Below are 17,678 nucleotides of genomic sequence, written 5' to 3'. Positions count from 1 at the left end.
TGCGAGGACAGAATGAGATAATTAACCCTTGCATTTCACTTGTTTTCAGTTTTGTTTTGTTTTTTGAAACAAAGCTTTGCCGTATCTCCCAGGTGTGTCTGGGATTGCTCTATAGCTCAAGCTGTCCTCAGTCTCCCTCCTTTAGCCTCCCAAGCCTGGGGTTGTAAGCCTTAGGGGTTAAAGGTCCTGGAAATGTGGCAAGAGAATCCTAGCACCCACATGGCAGCTAATCACTGTCCTAACTGCGGTCTAAGGGTGAGAGGTAGGTGTGTGACGCTCTCCATGGGCACTGCAGGCATATGGTGGACAGACATACAGGAAGGCAAAGTAACCATACACATAAATGCCATCACATCTGGCCTGCCTTGATTTTCAGTTTGGGGTTATAAGAAAGGCATCTAGTCATTGGTACCCAATGGTCCAAGCTGCCTAGACTCCAACAACGAGCACCAGCAGTGGGAGAACCACCACCCTCTTGAAGATGGTGCAAACAGAAACCCCGTGCATGTTTTCCTTTAATCTGAAGAGCCGTTCAGCCACTTTTCCAGATGTGCAAACTGGCTCAGAGAAGCTGGTGGGTAACCACCACCTGCCTGACTTCAAACCTGTCTTCTATTAGGAATGGCTTTCTATTAGAGAGGAATGGGTCACTTCTGGCTTTCAGGATACCCCAAACCAGGAGAGACAGGTACACAGATCAAGTAGCCGAAGAGCAAGGCTGAAGCGTCCAAGATAGAACCAGTTTGAAGAGATCATGATTCAGAAAGTCCTGGTGGGCAGGGGAGGACTGGGTGGGGAAAAAAAAATCCCAGGTATACTACAACCTGGCAGAGTGAAAATGGTCTGCCACACAGAGGGGAGCCGGGTCGGCAAAGGTTCCTGCTTGGTGGTGGCGAGGCTGAAAGCACAGCTGGCTGTGGGATTGGTGTATCAGTTCTCAAACATGGCTCTATAGCCTGGGTGCTGTTAGCCGGGTACATTTGTGCGTCCTAGAGAGGGCTGAGACAGCCGGGCCTGCTGATGTGAATTTCTTCCCACCTTGGGACGGGCGAGCTTGATGGGTTGCGAGTGATCCCACGTGTAGGATTCCTCCCCAGCACTTAGCTCTGCTCAGACCGCCACAGATTGCTGCGGAACTTGGAGCCGTCTCTGTGTGGAGGCAGCGCTTGCTGCCAAGTGGCATGTCTATTCCCTTCAGTTGCTAAGTAGTGGGAGGTGTCTCTGTCCTGCCTGCTTTGGCTCTCCTAATCATAACACAGCCCTAAATTGAATAAACTCCCCTACCACCAGAAGTTAGGTCTTATTATACTGGGAGAGAAAGTGAGAGCGGCGATTAGCAAAGAAAACATTTTAATAAGGCCACCGTGTCAGACTGAGCTGACTCCATCCGCTGAGAAGCCGCCTTGAGTGATTCTCATTAACTGCCTCAAGTCAATTTCCTGGCGTCAATACTGAGGATGTTTGACCTATTTTTGGGGGGACCAGTTAACAGTTCTGTGCCAGGTGCTGACCTAAGCACTTTGCAGATGCTAATATTCCTCTAGGTATTTCAGCTAAATCCTTCAAATCTATCCATCCTTTTGAAAGATGCCTTTTGTCATTTACCTCCGGTTCCTCACAATTTCGGTCTGGAAAATGGCCAGTAGCCCTGTGCAGCTCTGCAACCTACCTCTAGCTGACCATCAGGCATGTCGACGGTTGAGACCTGTGGGGGGTGGGGTTGGGCTTCCCGGTGTAAAGTTGGCAGGAGTCTGACCCTGTACCACTATCCCAGAGATGGTGGGGGCTGAGCGTGTGGGGAAGGCTGGAGACAGCACCGGAAAAGGTGGAGAAGCACTGTCCCACCACCGGGGAGATCAGTCAGGAGCTTGCGGTAAACGTAGATGGCCAGTGAAGATGGTCTGGGTTAAAGAAAGGCCGGGGTACCCAGGGGTGGGGGCGCACACCTTTAATTCCAGCAGGTAGGAGGCAGAGGCAGGTGGGTCTCTGAGTGTGAGGCCAGCCTAGTTTACAGTGAGTCCCAGGTAGGGGCATGCTGCGTGCATGTGTTGTGACACTTGTGGTCCCCACAGGCACTGCAGTCAGAGTTACTCTGAGAAACCTTGTCTGGAGAGAGAGAAAGAGAGAGAGAGAGAGATGGCAGGGGCCGATGCCGATTGTGGCACAGAGTCTGTTAAGCTAGAGGCAGAGGCAGGAGGCTCATGAGTTCAAGGCCACCCTTGGTTCTGCACCATTAATTCCAGCACTTGGGGGACAAGCAGGGGCACCTCTCTGGAGTTTGAGACATAGGAGTTCCAGACCAGCCAGGGCTACGCAGTGAGACCGTGTCTCACTAAAAGTACCCAGGGGCTGGGCAGATGGCTTATGGGTTAAAGGTCCTGGAAATCTGACAGAGATTTGAATCATAGCACCCACAGGGCAGCTAACAAATGTCCTAAACTGTGCTCTAAGCGGGGTGAGAGGCAGGGGTGTGCGTGTGTGTGACACACTCTTGTGGCCTTCACGGGCACTGCAGGCATACAGTGGACAGACAGACAGGAAGGCAAAATAACTAGAGGCATAAGTAACACCCCTCCTTTCTGCAGCCGGGTCTCACTGTAGCCCTAGCTGGTCTAGAACTCACAGAGATATGCTAGCCCCTGCCTCCCTGGTGCTGTGGTGACAGATGTGCGCTACCACACCTGGCATTATAAATAATTATTTTTTTAAGATATAGCCAGGTTGGGGGTGGGCACTGGAGGGACGGCTCAGCCGTGGAGACGACTGCCTTCACAGGGATCCTAAATTTAGTTCCCAGCAGGCCGGGTAGTCCACAGCTGCTTGTAGCTCCAGCTCCGGGTGGATCCAACGTTTCTGACCTCTGTGGGCATCCGCACTTATGTGCGCAGATATATACACATAATCTAAAACAAGATCTTGAGCTGAAAAGGTCTGGTTATGAGCACGTTATCCTCCCAGAGGGCCAGAGTCTGGTCCCCAGCGCCCACACAGAAGGCAGCTCACAACTGCCTGTGACTCCAGCTCCAGCAAACTGTCCACACACAGGGGACATCCATACATTCACACACATACAAACATACATGTGTGATATGCCTTCACACACACAGGCATAGACATAATTAAAAATAATAAAAATTTGGGGCTGGACAGATGGCTCAGCATTTAAAGGCTAAAGGCTAGGTTTACAATCGAAAATAAAAGAATTTGGTTCCCAGCACCAATGGCTGTCTCTTCAGGCACTAAGTAATAATAATAATCATTATATTATTATTATTATTATAGTAATATTATATAGTATATTATTATTACTATAATAATATATTATTATAATCATTATATTATATCATTACTATAATAATATAATGATTATAAGTTATTATAGTTTAATATTTAATATAGTTAATATATTATTAACATTATATATTATTATTAAAGTATATGATATTATTATTATTATTATCTTTTTTTAAAGAAATGGGATGGACGATGCTGGGAAGGTACTTGCCTTGCAAGCATGAAGACTCAAGTTCCATTCCCAGAGCCCATGTATTTGTTGTTGGTTTCGGATTTTGAGACATGGTCTCACTATGTAGCCCTGGCTGTCCTGGAACTCACTCTGTAAACAGGTTGTCCTTGAACTTACAGAGATCCACCTGCCTCTACATCCTAAGTGTTGGGATTAAAGCTGTGTGCCACTGTGCTCTGTGCACTGAATCTTAAAGAGTAGGAGAAGAACTGAGAAGAAAGCCTGGAAGAGTTGGCACCCAGGGGTGATGGCTGGACAGGAAGTGGCATCAGACTCTGGGATAGCCGGAAGTAGGGGCTGAACTGTTGTCAGTTGCCAGCTCAGCACTTTGTGGAGAGAAAGTGGGTGCCAAGCCTCCCCTGATTACTGAGTTAGAAGCTGGAGAGATGGCTCAAAGGTTAAGAGCTTTCCCAAAGGTCCTGAGTTTAATTCCCAGCAACCACATGATGGCTCACAACCATCTATAATGAGATCTGGTGCCCTCTTCTAATGTGAAGGCATACATGCAGATATTGTATACATAATAAATAAATAAATTTGAAAAACAATTAAAAAAAAGAAGCTGCATTAATTGCAAAGAGACCAAGATAAAAGAAGTACTTGACGGAGCTGGTACAGTGGTGCAGGCCTGAAATCCCAGCACTCAGGGAGGCAGAGGCAGGTGGATCTCTGTGAGTTTGAGGTGAGCCTGGTCTACAAAGTGAGTCTAGGATAGCCAAGTCTACACAGAGAAACCTTGTCAAGAAAAAGAAAGGAACAAAGGAAGGAAGGAAGGAAGGAAGGAAGGAAGGAAGGAAGGAAGAAAGAAAGAAAGAAAGAAAGAAAGAAAGAAAGAAAGAAAGAAAGAAAGAAAGAAAGAAAGAAAGAAAGAAAGTACTGGAACTGTGATCTCAGATTCCCTTGGAAAGGCTGGGAGAACTTCAATGAGCCCAAGGCTTGCCACCAAACCTGTGGCAAGGGGAATCAGGGCCTAAGGATGGGCCTAAGGAAAGGCAAGTCACCCAGCATGGAGCACAAGGTAATCCTGAGGTATGGGGGGGAGAGGGTCAGCGTGAAAGAAATTGGCTTATTGGCTCACTGGTGGAGATATTGGGACAAAGCAGACAGTGATTGGCTGTGTATTACCCTGACAGCTGGGAATGGGCCAAGGGCTCCTTCCATCCATTCATTCCTTCACCAGCAGTGCTGCTGAGCTCAGGCCTGGGGAGGCAAGCCTCAAGCCAGCCTGCCTTCCTTTGGAGGACAGTTGCCACACAGGGCAGCCTCCTCACCAGCACCTCCCAGGAGTCTTGAGTGGTCCAGGCCTGGTCCAGGAAGGGTTTAGGGGAAGGAGGCAGGGCGCTCTTCAGGCGCGGTAGGGCCAGGGAAAAGTGACTCAGCTACCGTGGACTCTGAAGCTCCTGGTCTGGGGAAGCTTTTCCCTGGGTTTGGTCCTTTTGTGTCTCCCTGTGCTTTTGGCTGCAGCCCTTTTAAAATTGGTGCCTTATTGCTGGACTTACGGAAATGGGATTGGGTGTTAGCTAGCGTTGTTTGAGTCAGGTCCTCTGAGAAAAATGCCCCAGCCTGGCTGGAGACAAGACTGACCCCTAGAGGCACAAGCTCCTTTAGTCCACTCAGGTCCTTCCTTCCCATCACTTTGCTCACACACTTTCTCACCTCTCAGCAAAAGGATCCAGTTTGTCTGTGGGATCTTGGGTGATCAGAACGGCATCTGTAGCCTCAGGCTTTGAGCCTTCCTGGCCTGCATCTTCTCAGTGCCCTTTGGAAAGCGGTGCTGATGGGATGGACTTGAGGCTCAGGCCAGGAAAAGTGAGGCCTGCTGAGATGGGGGAAGGGAGGCAGAAGAGTTAGGGATGAAGGGTCACCCACCTAAGAAATTACAATACAGAGGCGGGGGAGGCAAGGGGACCTGCCGGGAACTGGGCAGCAGCGTTTTTTGGGTTTTCCATCCCACTGGATTTTGAGAATCCCTCTGGCTGCCTCAGCTGTCATGACACCAGCCTCAGGGGAGCTGCTGCTCCCAGACAGACTGGTTCCTGGATGCCAGTGTGCCATAGCACCCCTTTCTGACTAGTGTCTAGTGAAGTTCCTGAAAGGGGCTGGAGGTAGATAAGGTTTTGTTGTGTTGATTTGTTCTTTTGAGACAGGGTTTCTCTGTGTAGCCATAGCTGTCCTGGACTCGCTTTGTAGACCAGGTAGCCTTGAACTCACACAGATCTGCCTGCCTGTGCCTCCTGAGTGCTGGGATTAAAGGCATGTGCCACCCCCACCCCCCAATTTTTATGTATACAGATGTTCTGTCTGCATGTACATCTATCTGCATATCATGAGAGGTCACTGGATCCTATGAGGCTACAGTTATAGATGGTTGTGAGCCACTATGTGGGTGCTGGGGATTTAACTCGGGACCTCTGAAAGACCAGCATTATTAATTGCTGAGCCATCTCTCCAGCCCAGTGGAACCGACCATTCTAATGCTTCCTCTTGAGCCTGACAGACTGTCCTGTACTGCGAAGTCTCGACCTGTGGTTCTCAAACACAGTGCAGTGAGACTCTGAGCTTCCCAGTGAGAACGGCAGGACCTGTCTTTCTGCCCTGGTGTCTCCAGTCCGATCTGTGTGGCACAAGCCTCTTAGATGCCGCATCCTAGCTGCCTGTGGTCTCCAGGCTCCTTTCAAGACTCCTGGCTGCACTTTCACAAGCCCTGCTCCCTGCCTATGCCTCTCCCTCCTCCCCCCCAAGTCACTCAGCTGCCTAGGGATGCCAGGACTTTGATGGACTGACTGGTCCTCCCCTTGCCTTGTGTTCTCTCTACCTCCTCCCACCCATACCCACCCCCTCGGCTCTCTCACCTCCCCTCTCCCCCACCATGGATTTTATCAGTGGGAAGGGTACCTGGAGGAAGGGACTTGCAGATAAGCAAATGGGCTGAGGATAATAGGAAAGAGGAAGGCAACTCTGCAGATAAGGGCTTTCCTGTGTTCCCTGGAGGGAGTGATCATGAATGATGGAGAATGCTCAGAGAATGGCTTCCTGGTCTTGCCCTCTATCCAGGACGTAGCTGGTGACTGAAGGAGGACAGAGAGGCAGAGGAAGCAGGGCCCTGACTCCTGCCAGCTAAAGCAAAGTTTAAATCTCAACTCTTTTTTTTAAGAGATATATTTATTTACGTATATATTGAGTACAGCTGCAGGCCACAAGAGGGGACCAGAACACACTATAGATGGTTGTGAGCCACCGTGAGAATTAAACTCAGGACTTCTGGAAGAGCAGACGACAGTGCTGAGCCATCACTCCAGCAAACCTCAACTCTTGACAGCCAGAGTTGTGTGACCAGCTCAGCCTCAGTTTCCTTTTCTGTAGCTTGCAAATACCACCCCTTACTTCAGTCCTCTGCACAGAACTCAGACTCAATACAGCTAGTTCCTGTCTGTGCCAGCATGCCAGGTCACTTTAGTCCTCTGCTTCCTGGGTTTTATCCCAAAACTTTTTGTACGTATCTTTTTTTTTTTTTTTTTTTTTTTTTTTTTTTTTTTTTTTACAAATGCCCTCCACATCCCAGGCATCCCAGGCATGCTTGCACCCACAGCGTCAGGGAATCCTTACGTCACCACTGGGAAAGCTGAAATTCAAGGGTGGCAGTGACCAAAATTTGCATAAGGTGACACCAGAACTGGACCCAGAGGCCCAGGTCTGGAAGCACCAGTGCGTTAAAGCGGGGATAGCCAGTGCTTCAAGGGTCTGGGGTGAGACAGGAGGCTAGGCTGAGGTCCTACACCATCACCGGGTCACAGGAAGGTGACCCCAGGGAGTCCCTTCAGACCCTCTTGAAGGGTATAGGCTGGCAGCCAGTCCGGACCCATGGCCTCTTCGTGTCCTGAGTATTTGGCTCCCTCTCCTGACCTGGGCATCTCAGGCGGCAGCGGACTCAAGCTGTTCACAGGGTCATCATTTCCATGCCTTCCCTACTCACTGTTCCTCTCTATTTCCCCTCCCGTCCCCACCCCCACTCTGCCACTTGGGGCCTGTAATCAATGAGACGGAAAATGAGAAAGTGTCAGGAGCCAGCAAAGCGTGGAGAGCAGCTGGGGCAGTCCCTGCAGCGTGCCTGAATGGGTGGACCCCGGCCCTGCATCCCCCAAGCTCCAGCTCCAAGCCAGCCATTGCTGCCATCCACGAGTGCCCAGCCTGGCCAGGCTCCCAGCCGGATGTCAGCGAGGGAGCCTGCTGTCAACACGTCCAAAAGCCTCTTCTTAAAAATTGTCATGAAACCCGTGTGTTGCTGTGGGAAAATGTGTCCAGGATGCGGCATGGTAATCAAAGCCGCTGACACCACGGCTCCTATAAAGGAATCCCATTTATGTTATTGTATAGATACTGGTGTGCACACGAGGTGGGGGGGGCTGGGTAGCACTTACTTCTGGGAGTAAGTACAGAAAATACTCACTTCCCCTTTGTTGAACCCCAACAAGGATATATTGCTTTTATAATTAAAAAATAATTTTAAGATAAAAGTATTTCCATTATGGGAGAAAGGCTCACAGAAACATGAATTCGGACCAATGACAATGACCAAGGCCTGAGCTTTGGGTTGGAACGGTATCAACCCAGGGAGGAAGGGCCAGCTAACTCCTGCTGCTGCTCCAAAGCACAGGCCTAGAACCAAAACATGGATTTTGCTTTTTTTTTAAGGGCTAGCAGGATGTGTGGCTCAAGACTACAATCCCAGCACTTGGGAGGCAGAGGGAGGAGCATTAAGAATTCAAGGTTAGCTACACAAGTGAGAACCTCTGTGTGTATGAGAGACAGAGAGAGAGAGAGAGAGAGAGAGAGAGAGAGAGATATGAACATACACACTGGGGATGTAGCTCAGTTATTTGACTTCTTGCCTCACCCACATGAAGCCTGGTTTGGATTCCTACTTCGTGCCTCATAAAAACGGTAGCCCGTGCTTGCAATCCTAGGGTTTGGGAGGTGGAGACAGGAGGTTTAAAGAGTTTAAGGTTATCCTCGGCTACACAGCAAGTCTGAGGCCAGCCTGGACAACATCAGACTGTTTAAATAATGACCCAGGTGCAAAGTAGTTAGTTGGTGCCACACTTCTAATGCCAGCTCTGAAGCAGCAGAGGCAGAAGGATGTCTGAGTTTGAGGCTAGCTTGGTCTATAGTTCTGGGACAGCCAGGGCTACAGAAAAACCCTGACTGGAAACAACTGAAAGGGGGGAGGGGGAGAGTGGGGAGTTGTAAGAATCTGATAAAACATGTGGTTTTTAAGACAAGAGAATAAATTTTAAAAAACTGGTATTCATAAACAGCTCACAACTGGTCACGGGATTTGCTGCCTTTCCTGGCCCTGCTGACACAGCATTCAGACCAAGCCTAACGGCCTTGTAGTCTAAGCCCTTTCCCCAAAGGGTCCAGTTTCCCACTAAGAGGAACATGTCCTGACCTGCTGGAGCTTTTGAGTGGGAGCAGCTCCATAGCTTTGCTGGGGTCACCTCCTGCAGCCTTCTCTGCTCACACAGGGACTCCTCTGAGTCGAGAGCCAGGGCTGAAAAAGCTGGGGGAAGCTACCCACGGACAGGGACAGAAGACAGCCGAGAGGGGCCAGGAGGGCTGTGGGTCCAGGGCCCACTTCGGAGGAGTCAGAGTACAGAGATGCAGTTAGATACAAGTTTATTGGTGGAGCTGCAGTGGCGTCCCCCCTCCCCCTGGGGGAAAGCTGAGAACACAGCACCAACAGAGGGATGGACAGACAGATCCCTAAATGGACACACAGGTGGAGCAGACACCAGCACAGGCACACAGGCACAGGAACACACAGGCCACAGAACCAAAGAACACACACACGACAGACAACACCACAGGGGTGGGGCACACAGACAAAGTGCAGGCTTTGGGGCCCCTGCATAGACAGAGCAAGGATCACATAGGGAGGGGGCCCCTGATGACCTCCCCAGGCATAGGCACACGAACAGCACAAAGACAGGCAGATGTCCCCAGCTAGCCAGCCAGCCTGCCATCAGGACACATGAATTGCACGGGAAGGACAAGCATGACTCTCCAGGCCGTGTGGAGCACGGATGGTGGGGCTCCCACACACCCCACGCCCCTGAGCTGCTCCCAGCTATTCAGTCTGATCCTCCCTTCCCCTGTTGCCCTCCTACATGCTTTGGTTTTGACCACCGGGGCAGGGGCTGGGGTGTCTGGCAGGTGAAACATGGAGAGAGAACGGTCCTTTCTGTGATCGTGGAGGCAGGTGCGAGAGTCCAGGGCCCGGCCTGGGCCTGGCAGTGGGGTGAGGTGCGGCTGAGGCTCAGTGGCGGGGCTCCCGGCAGCGCTTACACCGGGCCATCTCAGACCGATATTTCTCCACCTGCAGGGTGCAGCTGGCGATTCCAAACTGGGAATAGAGCCGGGATGAGGCTTCAGCCAGGACGGCTTCGGGGTCAGCTGTGGAGTCTGTGCAAGGGCGATAAGAGGCAGCTCGGTCTCTGGGGAGTCGGGCACAGCCGGGGGCTGACAGGAGTGAAGGGGCCCATGCACAGCACATCCCCAAACGCCTGAATAGGGGGTCTTGATTTTCCTTCTGTGTTATATGAACAGCATATGATTGTAAAGAAAAGGTGAGACTCTCTCCAAATGACCGTGACAACAAATTAAACTGTGCCCAGCCACCTATTTCTTCTGCCTTTGAATGTCAATATATGGCTATTTGAGGGGCCGCAGCACCGTCTTTCCAGGACAAGCCAGATGGAGAGGATTCCGCCCTACTGCCCCCCTTGAGTTATCATCCAACATCCCCCAAGTTATGATATTTTGGGCATCCAAATTGCATGCCTCTGATTGCTTCTTGCATCTGGGAGAAGCTCAAAAACCCTTTGTCAGCTCATGAGTCACTGTATATGTATTTTAATAGTTGAATCATAATGTAGATATAATTTATATTCAGTTTTTTTTCCCCTCAAGCATTATACCACAACATTTTCCCTGGTTGCCATACAGGCTTCATAATCACCACTTTAAATAGCAATGTGATACCCTACAGAGCAATGCAGATCACTGAACTACGTCCTGGAAGTCATGGTGATGTTTTAAAGGCACTACGTTCCACATGCTGTTTCAGAGATGGGGTTGCAGTGCCCAAGCGTCCTGGTCTCCAGAGTGTGTACGCATAAGTATGCACACAAAGATGCATGTGAGTGTGTGTGTGAGAGAGACAGAGACAGAGATAGAGATGGAGATCAAGAAAACTGAAATAGGCCAAGTGTTTCATACATGTAATCTCAGCACTCAGGAGGCTAAGGCAGGAGGGCCTCAGGGACAGCCTGGGTACAAAGTGAGACTCAGACCCAAACAAACAAAACCTCAGTACCCCAGGCTGTCCACATGTGCAAGCAGAGGGCCTGGTTCGGAGGAGGTGCCAGCTGGGGGGTGTTGGGACTCACCAATAGCCAGGTGTGCAGAGGCAACATGGTAGGAAAGCGTCAGGGCCCACAGGTGAAGTTCGTGGGTCGCTCGGACTCCTGGCACTGACAGCAAGGCATCCCTCACAGGCTCAAATCCCACGGTTTGAGGGGCACCTGCAAGTAACACTGCCATGTTGCAGCCAGGGCCCGCCCCGCCCGGAAGTGGCCCTGCCACACTCCACTCTCCCCAGTCTCCTTCTCACCCACCCTGCTGGCCCTGGGCCTCTTCCTGGCAACAGGCCCCACGAGCCACACTTCTTACACTGTTTTAGAGAAGGGATGGGAGCTGAGGGAGGGTCCCCCGGTGGGGGGCATCAGTGTTGAATTCACCTTCCATGAGAATGCGGAGAACATCTCGAAGGGTAGGGGCTGTAGATCCAAGGGCACAAATGGAGAAGAGGAAAGTGCTGATGGGGTCAGCCACCTTGTACTGAGGCTGTAGAGAGAGTGATAGCTCAGACTAAGAAGTGCTGATCTCTCAGAGGAGGCTCTGGGGCCGTCATTGCAAACGGAACCTGAAGAGACCCTGAGAATCGTGCAGAGGGGGAAGGACGCAAGCTGGGAGAGGCCCCGGGAAGCTAGAAGCTGAAGTGAATGAGGGAGGCAGAGGGTCCTGGGAGGGGATGGGCTGCAGAACAGGGCAGGAAGGCTGCAGGAGCCTCCAGCACAGTACCTTGAAGTAGATAAGGATGGAGGCAACCAGGACCCCGATGCTCTGAACGAGGTCCCCCAGCACATGAACAAAGGCAGCCCGGACACTGGTATTTCCCAGGCGCAGGGGGTGGGGCTGGGAGGGGGAGTGGGAGTGGGAGCCACGGCCCTCCTCCAGCGGTGCATACTCTGTCCCCCTAGATCCATGGCTGTGGGAGGAGCCAGTCTGGTGCAGCATAAAGGCCATCCTGAAGGAGGAGAGAGCGGTTCAGCCAGCTCTTGGCCTCCGCTCACTTCTCCGACAGTACCCACTTCCACCTATTTATCCAGCCCGGAAAGAAAACAGCATTACCTAACAGAGAAAAGTTCTCCTGTCGGGAACAAAAGATCCTAGACACAGGGCACAGGGCCCGGGATGGGGACTCAGGACCGGACCCGGCTATTTAAATAGTCATTTGTCCCCCTGGCAGGATCTTTTACATTAACAGGAGCTGGGAGGGAAATTAGCACTCATGGGTTGAGAGACTTTAATAAGACCATGCTAATAAAAGCACCTAAGAAGGGCCAGTATACAGGAGACCCTCAACAATTATCTCCTGGCTGAACTGTCTCTCTCCCACTCCTTTTCCAGGAACACCCAGTGAAGACAATGGAGCTCTGTGTGTGTGTGTGTGTGAGAGAGAGAGAGAGAGAGAGAGAGAGAAGAAGAGAGGGGGGGCTCTCTACCATCCTGGAAGAAGACCCTCTCACCCTGGACCCCATGGTGCCCACTCCACACTGGGACGTACAGCATATTGGCACAGACAGCAATGCTGGCAGTCAGCAGCATGGCATTCCCCTCGATGTGGTAGTCACTATGCATCAGGCGGACAAAGGCCAGGTACAGGAGGATGCCAGTGACCATCCAGAGGGAGACCACAGAGGCCAAAGCTCCCAGAGTCTCTGCAGGGGAAACACACTGTCAGGTCAGGGCCTCAAGATACTGGCAGGGCTGGAGGGGCACCAAGTCATGCAGGCGCTTACCTGAGCGGTGCCAGCCAAAGGTCATGGTGCGGGTGGCTGGCCGAGAAGAGAGCCAAAGGGAAAAGAGGCTGGCCACCATGCTGCCTACATCTGCCAGCAAGTGAGCGGCGTCGGTCATAATGGCCAAGCTGTGTGCCAAATACCCACCTGCAAGGTGGGAATGCAGAGCCTGAAATTCTAGGAACTATGCAGTATGTGTGCACAGGTATGAAAAAGAAAGAGGGGGACAGCAACAAAAAATTGGGGGTTTCTCATGTGATAAGGTGCCCCCCCAGATTTCCCATAACAAGAGAATAGAGCTTTTAAAAGGCCAGTTCCCACACCCCTCGTGCTGGTTCACCTTGAACCCCCTAAGCACTCCAGCCACACCAGCCCGTCCCTGCCTTTCTCTTTCCCTGCTTTTCCACCCAGGAAGCATAGGTTTCTTGGTGAAGAGTGGCCTAGGAAGAGCAGAATATGGGACGGGAGGGGTGCCCCCAACTTACCGACCACCTCCCCAGCCATGAAAACGCAGCACACAGCACAGGCAGCATACAGCTGCCTCCGGGCCTTCAACCTCTCTGGAGAGAGGCCTGACTGTGGCGCGGGGTGCCTATGGCAGTGGACCATCCCCTCGAGCGTGGGCTCCTCAGGGAGGGGCTCTGAGGGCTCTGTGAAAAGACTAAGGCAGGCGACATGTTCACCCTTGGGCCTGACCCCAGAATGGACCTGGCCACTCTCGGGCCGACAAGCTGAGGGCCTGCCTGAGCAGACAAAACCACCTCCGCCCCTTTGCTAGACCCATCATGCCTGAAGCTTTGCTGGCCGGTGGGGCTCAGATGAACAGTCAGGCCCAGCCTCTCTTTCCTTCCATATACGAGGCCACAGAATTCCATACCTGGAAAGTATCTTACGGCAGCGTGGTCTAATGTTTTAACAAATGAACATGCAATGAAAGGCTTGGAGGAGGCAAGAACTGGCAGGGGCCACACAGCTGGCAGGTGGCGGCGCTGAAACTAGACACTGACCAAATTTCTACACTGTGAGAGGCAGCCCAGGAATGCAAACCGGTCACTCTTCCTGAATGACAAGGGTCCTTAGGGAGGGGAACAGATGTGGACCTGACACTGGGGAACACGGCAGCAGGCAGATGTTGCTGCTGGAGGAATTCGGCTGTTCTCAAGTGAGCTCTAGTGGGGAGACGGCAGGGGCCGCATGAGACAGGCCTTGAGAAATAGGGGAGGATTTTGCCAGAAATGGGTCAAAGTTCCAGAGAAACACGGAAGGAAGTTGTAATGTGAGCACGGCTCCCACAAACAGGCCGCAGCACACCCCTCTCTCAGCCTTGCTCCAATGCCTCAGCTCCCAAACGCTATCTGCCCCTTCCTCTCACGACAGGGGCTGCAAGGGAGGTCCTTTGAAAGGGCAGTGGAACTCGTGTGAGGACTCATGCCTGAAATCCCAGCACAGAGGAAGCTGAGGCAGGAGGATGAGGAGCTGAAGGGTAGCCTTGACACACAGAAGGCCCCTCCCATCGCAACAAAACGAGCATGCACGCACAGAGCAGGCAGGGTTGTCACGGAAAGAGGTTCCTGCCCACTGCAGCCGAGGAGGTAAGGGCAGGAACCCTGGATTCGGAGTCAAGCCCATGTTGCCTGGAGCTCAGTCTGCCTAGGGCTGGGCCCTACCTGGGGACACCACAGGCAGGGCTCAAACTAACTGTGTTTTGGGGGTCTAGCCTATCCCAGTTCTCACTGACCCCACTGTCCTTCCTGAACAAGGAAAGAGCACAGTAAAAGAACTCAGCACAGAAAAAGGGTCCTGAAATACAGGAGTAACCAGGATCCCTGAGAGAAGATGACACTCTAGACCATACAGATCCCATCAGAAAATGGGAGGAGGCTGGGGGCCGCCTGGCTGGAGAGAACACTGCTAAAGGAGTGAGCAGAGGCTGGGACACCCAGATACAAGGGGAAACTCAAGAGTAGGGAGGCAGGTTTATTTCTTAAATGAAAAGCCCTTTCCTAGATGGAGAATGAGTGTGCATGATTCTGGTGTTCCCAGAAGAGACAGGGAGATGAAGGTGGGTTCAGAACCCATCCCTATTTGGTCCCCAGAGCAAGGAGCCCAATCTACCAATCTAGGGGGAGACAAATGTGTATAACATGACTTCCACCAGGGAGAGGCTGAGGTGGGTCTGAACAAATCACTGTGGGGCAAAGGGAGGGAGTGACTGTAATGCGGATGAATGAGGACGTCATCATAGGAAAACACAAGCCTAGAAGATACTCTCGACAGGTGGAATTGTGATGACAAGGTTTGCAGCCCAGAGTTTAAGCGGGGTGCTAGGTTAAGGGTGAGGAAAAGGGTTCAAAGGAAGGAAAGAAGAAACCCAGTGGCTGACAGAAAACATCTAGATGTTGAAATGACCTTGACGGTAGAAGGGGAGAAAGAGGGCCCAGAGGAGAAAGAGGGCCTAGAAGAGTCTAGACAGAGCCGGCCCCAATGCTCTGCCAGGCACGGCAGCAGAGGAGGGTCAGGTAAACAGGCAGAGCCTCGGGAAATCCTGCAGGATTTGGTGACTAATGGTCATATGAGGATGAAAATGGCCCAGGAGATGAAGACGAACCCTGAAGAGGAAACAGGAGCTGGGCAGTTTGGGGGCTGTAGCCAGGCACCTTCCCCAGGCCTGTAAGGTGCAGCTAACCCAGCCATCAATGCGGCTCCCCATCAACAGGCTGCCTCTTTTGTTCGGCATCAAGTGGGCACTAAAGGGCTTCTCTGCTGGGGTGCGGAGGTGAGGCTACATTTTGTCTAGGACCAGAGGCTCTTTCCTTCACTGGCCACAACAAACAACAAAATAATACAGCGTGGGGGAAAACAGTGAGGCCTGGGGTATTCATTCCTTGGGCAAGTTGAGAGGGATGCCAAGCCAAAGGGTATGGAAAGAAATGCCAGGGCCACAGCCGGAGCCCCACAACTGCCTACCACTGCAGCACCCTGCAGGAAGAACCCTTCCTCCCCTTCTGCTTCTCCATTCCCCCACCCACTCGGGCTTAAGGCCCCCTCCCAAGGAAAGAACTGGAGACACAGACACACAGAAGACCACATCAGAGACAAAAGGAAAGGACCGACCGGGAGAGAAATAAATTGAGGGTGATGGGAGAACAGGGAGGGGGAAAAAAAAAGCCAGAGACCCTGTCAAATTCCAGAGACAAACGGACGGTCGGCACCCAGACAAAATGGCCAGCGGAGGTGGCCAGGGAGGGCCTGGCGCGGGGGCCGCTCCGAGATGGCAAGGCGGACGGAGCCGGCAGCGGGCAGCGGGCGCGGAAGGCCCGCAGGGCGCGGGGGAGGTTCCGCCGCCGCCCCCGGCCCGCTGTCCCGGCCGCCGGCGCCTCATTTCACACCTCGCCGCCCCCGGCCCCGTCTGTGCAGAGCCGGGAATACCCCCCGCCGCCCGGCCCGCACCTGCTCCTGCCTCGCCGCCCCCTTGCCGCCCGCGGGGTCCCGGACGCCCCCCGGGGCCGCGGCCTGGATGGGGCGCCCGGAGGCCGGCGTGCGGAGGGAAGAGCCGGGGCCGGGGGCGGGGGGCGAGGCGCGCGGGGCGAGGCGGACACCGCCGCGCCCGGCCTGCTCGGTCCGACGGAGCGGCGGAGGCAGCGTAGGGGTCGAGGGGGCTCGGGGCGCCGCGGCGGGGGGCTCGCCCCGGCCGGCCGGCGGCGAGGAACTGGGGTACCCCGGGCGCAGGCGAGGCGGGGAGCGGGGCGGTCTGCCGCCGGCGGAGCGGGGCCGCGGATCCCGGGGGCCGCGGGGCGCTGGGGGGCGCGCTGGGCCCATGCCGGGGGAGACAACCGAAGGGACGGATGGCACGGGCCCGGCGCCCCGGCCCGGGGGCCAGTCCGGGCCGGTCCTACCTCTTTAGCAGCAGGCCGCCGCCCGCGCCGCCGCGGTCCCGGGGACTCACTAAGCGGGTGGTCTCCGAGCCTCCCGCCGCCGGAGAAGGCTCCATGGCCCCGCTGCCCCGACCGTCTAGGCCGCGCGGAGGGGGAGAGGCGGGGCAGACCTTGCGCCAAGCCTGAGCGGCCCGGGGACCACCTGGCTTCCCCGCAGGGCCACCGGAGTGGAGGGAGCTGCGGCGACCGGGGCGCTCCGAGTCCGAACTGCGGAGCCCGCGGCTGCCGGAGCCCCGCCCCACGTGGGGCGAGCTCCCCAAACCCCGCCTCCCCGCTCCGGAGTCTCCACCCCCCGGGGCCTAAGACACGCCTTCAGGACCCACCCCCACATCCAAAGCCCCGTCCCCACCCCCGCGCCAAACCGTGGGGTGCTGGTGAGGTGGGGGGGGACCACCGCCTCACCCCAGGCCCCGCCCACCAGCTCCCAGCCTGGCGCTTCACACCCAGGGACCCTCCGGCAGCGAACTTTTTGAAGGTGCATGCGGGCTCGGGGGCGCCGTCCCACCACCCCATCACCCAATCCCTTCGTGGCTCTGGCCCCCACGCGGAGGCAGAAACAGGTGCCAACTCGATCTGGAGAGAAACAGAGAGAATCTGGGGTGAGCAGTGACACATTCCCAAACAACTCCAAGGACTCTAGCCAGAAATCCCACTGTGGCGGCTCTGGAATAGGAATTCATGAGCAAAATCTGCCAAGCACAGGCACTGTACGGCTAATTATCGTTTATTTTTATACAGGGACCCTGGGTAACAACAACCTTTCTGCTGTCCTTCAACCCATCTACTAGCCCTACTCTCCAGAGTAAACTAAGGACCAAGAGCATCCAAGGCCACGTGACCTGGCCCACGGGCCCCATCCTTTGCCCCACCTGGGTCCGACTCTGGCTCGGCCGGGCACGCAGTTTGAGGGAGGGGCGGGGGCGCGCTTACCTCTGAGGGTCAGGTCAGCGGCTGTTTATCGACGGGCGCCACTTGTTCGGGATGTCAGCACGTGCCTCGTTCCTTGCCTACATTCTGTAACACCGTCTGGTGTGCTCATTTGGGGGAAGACGAAGGCCCGGAGAGAGGAGTGAC

The 17,678-nt window shown here is 53.9% G+C and overlaps 1 protein-coding gene across 2 annotated transcripts; it reads right to left on the bottom strand.

Moving 5' to 3' along the window:
- Positions 1-9,185: 9,185 nt before the first annotated feature.
- Slc30a3 (solute carrier family 30 member 3) lies at positions 9,186-17,673 on the bottom strand. 2 transcript variants are annotated; one of them, XM_021635470.2, is made up of 8 exons: positions 17,535-17,673; positions 13,155-13,330; positions 12,670-12,816; positions 12,435-12,588; positions 11,669-11,894; positions 11,326-11,431; positions 10,975-11,109; positions 9,186-9,988 (listed from the first exon to the last, which is right to left on the bottom strand). In XM_021635470.2, the coding sequence occupies exons 2-8, from the start codon at positions 13,276-13,278 to the stop codon at positions 9,843-9,845; spliced, it is 1,038 nt and encodes a 345-aa protein (XP_021491145.1). In that variant the 5' UTR covers positions 13,279-13,330; positions 17,535-17,673; the 3' UTR covers positions 9,186-9,842. The 2 variants fall into 2 exon arrangements, with proteins under 2 accessions (XP_021491145.1, XP_021491144.1); XM_021635469.1 differs by lacking the exon at positions 17,535-17,673 and adding an exon at positions 16,566-16,835.
- Between the last annotated feature and the right edge of the window lie 5 nt (positions 17,674-17,678).

Source organism: Meriones unguiculatus, chromosome 1 (genome assembly GCF_030254825.1).
Source record: "Meriones unguiculatus strain TT.TT164.6M chromosome 1, Bangor_MerUng_6.1, whole genome shotgun sequence".
Lineage (NCBI taxonomy): Eukaryota > Metazoa > Chordata > Mammalia > Rodentia > Muridae > Meriones > Meriones unguiculatus.
Note: the sequence above shows the minus strand (reverse complement) of the source record. Positions and strands in the feature narration are given on the sequence as shown.

Coding starts and splice junctions, on each gene's coding strand:
- Slc30a3 (XM_021635469.1), bottom strand. CDS start 16,660: ATGGAGCCTTCTCCGGCGGCGGGAGGCTCGGAGACCACCCGCTTAGTG. Junction 11,432..11,668: donor CCATCCTTATCTACTTCAAG/GTACTGTGCTGG, acceptor CTCTCTCTACAG/CCTCAGTACAAGGTGGCTGA. Junction 11,110..11,325: donor TCTCCGCATTCTCATGGAAG/GTGAATTCAACA, acceptor TGTTACTTGCAG/GTGCCCCTCAAACCGTGGGA.